The 3,564-nt window shown below is 41.7% G+C and overlaps 1 protein-coding gene across 1 annotated transcript in view; it reads left to right on the top strand.

The window, feature by feature from the left end:
* The first annotated feature begins 2,548 nt into the window (after window positions 1-2,548).
* Window positions 2,549-3,564, top strand: part of WDR35 (WD repeat domain 35) — a 49,172-nt gene continuing 48,156 nt past the window's right edge. Inside the window, exon 1 of the mRNA XM_009322377.1 lies at window positions 2,549-2,608. Coding sequence (XP_009320652.1) covers window positions 2,549-2,608 — 60 coding nt within the window. The remainder of the gene's footprint in view (window positions 2,609-3,564) is intronic.

Here is a 3,564-nt window from a genome sequence, read left to right as displayed (position 1 = left end):
GCTATCATTCTACTTAATTGTAAAATAATCTTTCAGAAGCAATCCTTTTTATTGTGTTTCGCAAGCTTTATTTTGTTGCACAGCTTACAAAACGGCAGTTGGTTTGTTACTGTTGACAAACATCAAGAAGACTTCAGGAAGACAACAGTCTTGAAAATACAGTGACCCTGAGGATCTTCATGTACAGTCACTTTATAGCCATAAAGCTACCTATACCTGCTGTGCTTCAGCGTGTACTACAAGTAGTACAGCAGGTACTGCTTTTCTGCAGTAACTGCATTTTTATTCTCTTATTTAAAAGTAAATCCAGAAAAAATGAATGGATACAGTAGATCACATTATATAAAACTGTGAAATGGCAAGGCAGAGTAAAAAATGTGCCGATGTCATCCGTCCATTAAATGGGAAAGTAATTTGGGGTCTTGTAACTTATTTTAATAAAATAAAGTATGAACAGCACACTAATGTTGGAAGTTTTTTTTGTATACAACTTAAAGAATGTGTGTTACAAAATAAAGTGTTTAACAAAAACAAAGAAACAAAACCTCAGAAGATAAAGGAGGCATAAATGGAAGAAATCCACATAATTAAACGGGATACTATCCCCAAGTCACATAGTTGGAAAAAGAACCGTTTGATTTTTAAAACCTACAGGTCCTTGTTAATACAGATACAAGGTTTAATAGTAATTTCAAGTATTAATAATGTTGTTTAACGCTCAGAAGGATGAAAGACGTCCTCCAATTTAAGGTTTTTATCCTGCAAGATTTACTTACAGTATTAGTCAGTGATTCCTGTTGTCGTACTGCGGACTTTACTGGGACTACTTGTGTCAAGTGGGCTTGTAAGATAAAACACACAAGCTAACAATTTAAAAACCTAATTGTTAAAGGCATCCACTCGTTTTGCACGGTTGGCATTTGTAATCACCCAAATGCTTTAGAAACTATATTTAAATAAATTTGAAGATGGAGTCAAAACTATGATGATTATTATTATTTTTTTTAGAATTGAAAAAGCCAACATATTTTGTAGAGCTTTGCAATATAATTACACAAAATATTATATCAGTAGCTGGTATGCCAAGGACATACTGTCACGACATCTGTGCTTGCTTCATACCCTGCACATAATAGATACAAACAATTGCAAGGGAAATCGGTGGGCAGAAGTTCAGTTCTCATGTTCACTGCACATCCCAGTGAGACTTCAGATATGTCTATACAGTACTGTTACGTTAGAATAGCATACTAAGTAGCACAGGTGAACATGGAACACAGCTTCAGCAAGGGCTAAAATGGAGACTATAAACTCTCTAAGACTGCTGGATTGGTCTGCGGTTGTTATTTTGTGATGTGTCCCCACTGATACTAATTTGCTGTAGTTCAATTATAGTTAGTGTGGGACAACCTAGCTATGCTACGCTTGCTTCCTCAAAGTGCTGTGTATGTGTATTTTTTCTGTAAGTCATGGAGTTTTATATCCAGCGCTTTGCTTACTTTCATGTCCTCTGCTTAGACATGGGTATTATATACGGATTTATAGGGCCAGAAGTATGCCTTGGCCTCCGTACTTGGTAAGAATAAACAAGTTGTAAATCTAATGCTAGACTTTTCAACTTCTTGGCAATTGGGAGTGGATGACATCAGTCCCATTTACACTAAGGCCAGTTGTCAGATGCGATGTACGATTTTATATGACAGTGGAAAATCGTCCCGGAGGCCAGATGTGTCTTCCAAGCTGTCAGCTGGGCAGGCTTTGTTTCATGCATTAGTATTCATAACTCCATTTTATGTTACAAATGATAGTATTTACATTCAACTCCTCTGAGCAATTATCTTGTCTCACTTTGTGAGCACCAGAAAAAATTGCAAAGTGATATAAGCGATTTCTTTAAAAGAGGACACACCAGCATGTCCTATTGACTGAACATTTTTTTTTTAAATATAGATGTACTTGCTGATATGGAATGAATAATTATACTGTTTTACTTATTGGGGCAATAGAACTTTAAGTCTAATGCAGAGAACTGTTATGAAAAGAACTATATTTAATCTTTTGGATGGTATTTTAAAATTATTTGTATTCTGCTTAGAATAGAATAGAATAGAATAGAATAGAATATTTCAGTCAGAAGGGATCTACAATGATCATCTAGCCCAACTGCCTGACCACAGGCATTTTCTAAATTACCTTTAGCAATCTTATTCAGCTCTAAGATGCTTACAGGGGTTCAGCCAGCTTTGCTTTATAGTTCTTGTATAGTATGTGCTTCTAAGTTGACACCAGTCAAAAAGCTGGATGCCCAGCGCTCCTCACTGTACCACGTTCATGTAACTTCAATGAAATGACGTGACGATAACCCGTGGCTGGTTCTATATCTCCACATTTCCAGCCAGCCTCTCTGAGAAGAGGGGAATGTGCTAAACTTGACAAGACACAGGTTTGAGAACTTGGCTTTGTCATGATCCTCCTTTGACACTGAACGAATTGCTTATATTTCAGTGTTTGTGTTGTGGATAATTGCACTGTGGAGTGCTTAGCGGCTATGAAAGCGAGGGGGATGCCCTGGGAGACATGGCACTTCTATTCCTCCCGTGTCAAGCAGGCGAGTTTTTAAAGCAGGATGCAGAAGACTGAGGAGAGACCGTCTTCTGTACATCTCCCATGTCCCCCTTTTCTGTTGATCAGCTACGAAACAGCTTCAGTATGGAAAATATTCATTTTGCAGCCGGGTCCAACCTAGCTTGGAGTCAGTGCTGCAGAGCCAGGCTGCTCCCGAAGCCCCCTGCACCCCTGGCGCGGGCACAAATCCAGGCTTGATCCTTCACCCTGCCCTCTGCACAGCCCGGCATCCAAGAGTTTTGTAACAGCGGCCATGGGGCTTGCTTACCCTCCAACCCACTGAATCAAGGCATTATTCAGCCGTGGCCGAGTGACTGACTGACCAGACCTGAATCATAGAATAGAATCATAGAATCATCAAGGTTGGAAGAGACCTCCAAGATCATCGAGTCCAACCGTCAACCCAACACCACCATGCCCACTAAACCATGTCCCTAAGCGCCTCATCTACACGTCTTTTAAATACCTCCAGGGATGGGGACTCAACCACTTCCCTGGGCAGCCTGGTCCAATGTTTAACCACTCTTTCAGTAAAGAAATTTTTCCTCACGTCCAATCTAAACCTCCCCTGGCGCAACTTGAGGCCATTTCCTCTCGTCCTATCGCCAGTTACTTGGGAGAAGAGACCGACACCCACCTCGCTACAGCACCTGGCTGTGGGCGCCAGCAGCACCTTCTGAGGGAGCGGGGACGGCGTCCAACGCCTGCGGCCGCAGTTACCTCAGTGAACAGTTAACGCCTGGGGCAACTCTGAGGTTGGGGTGACTCTGGAGATGCACTGGTCTAAGTTATACCAAAGCCACCGCGCGCAAACACTTTGGCGCTCGCGAGCTTTCACGTTTCCCGTCATGCATAAGCAGAGCGACCTTTACGAAGGCATTACCAGTGCTTTCTACCCAAGCTGAGTACGACCGTTAACGCGCTGCCCGCCGCCGTGCC

The sequence above is a fragment of the Pygoscelis adeliae genome, unplaced genomic scaffold (genome assembly GCF_000699105.1).
Source record: "Pygoscelis adeliae isolate BGI_AS28 unplaced genomic scaffold, ASM69910v1 Scaffold354, whole genome shotgun sequence".
NCBI lineage: Eukaryota > Metazoa > Chordata > Aves > Sphenisciformes > Spheniscidae > Pygoscelis > Pygoscelis adeliae.
The sequence above is the reverse complement of the archived record's forward strand: the minus strand, read 5'-3'. Positions and strand labels throughout refer to the sequence as shown.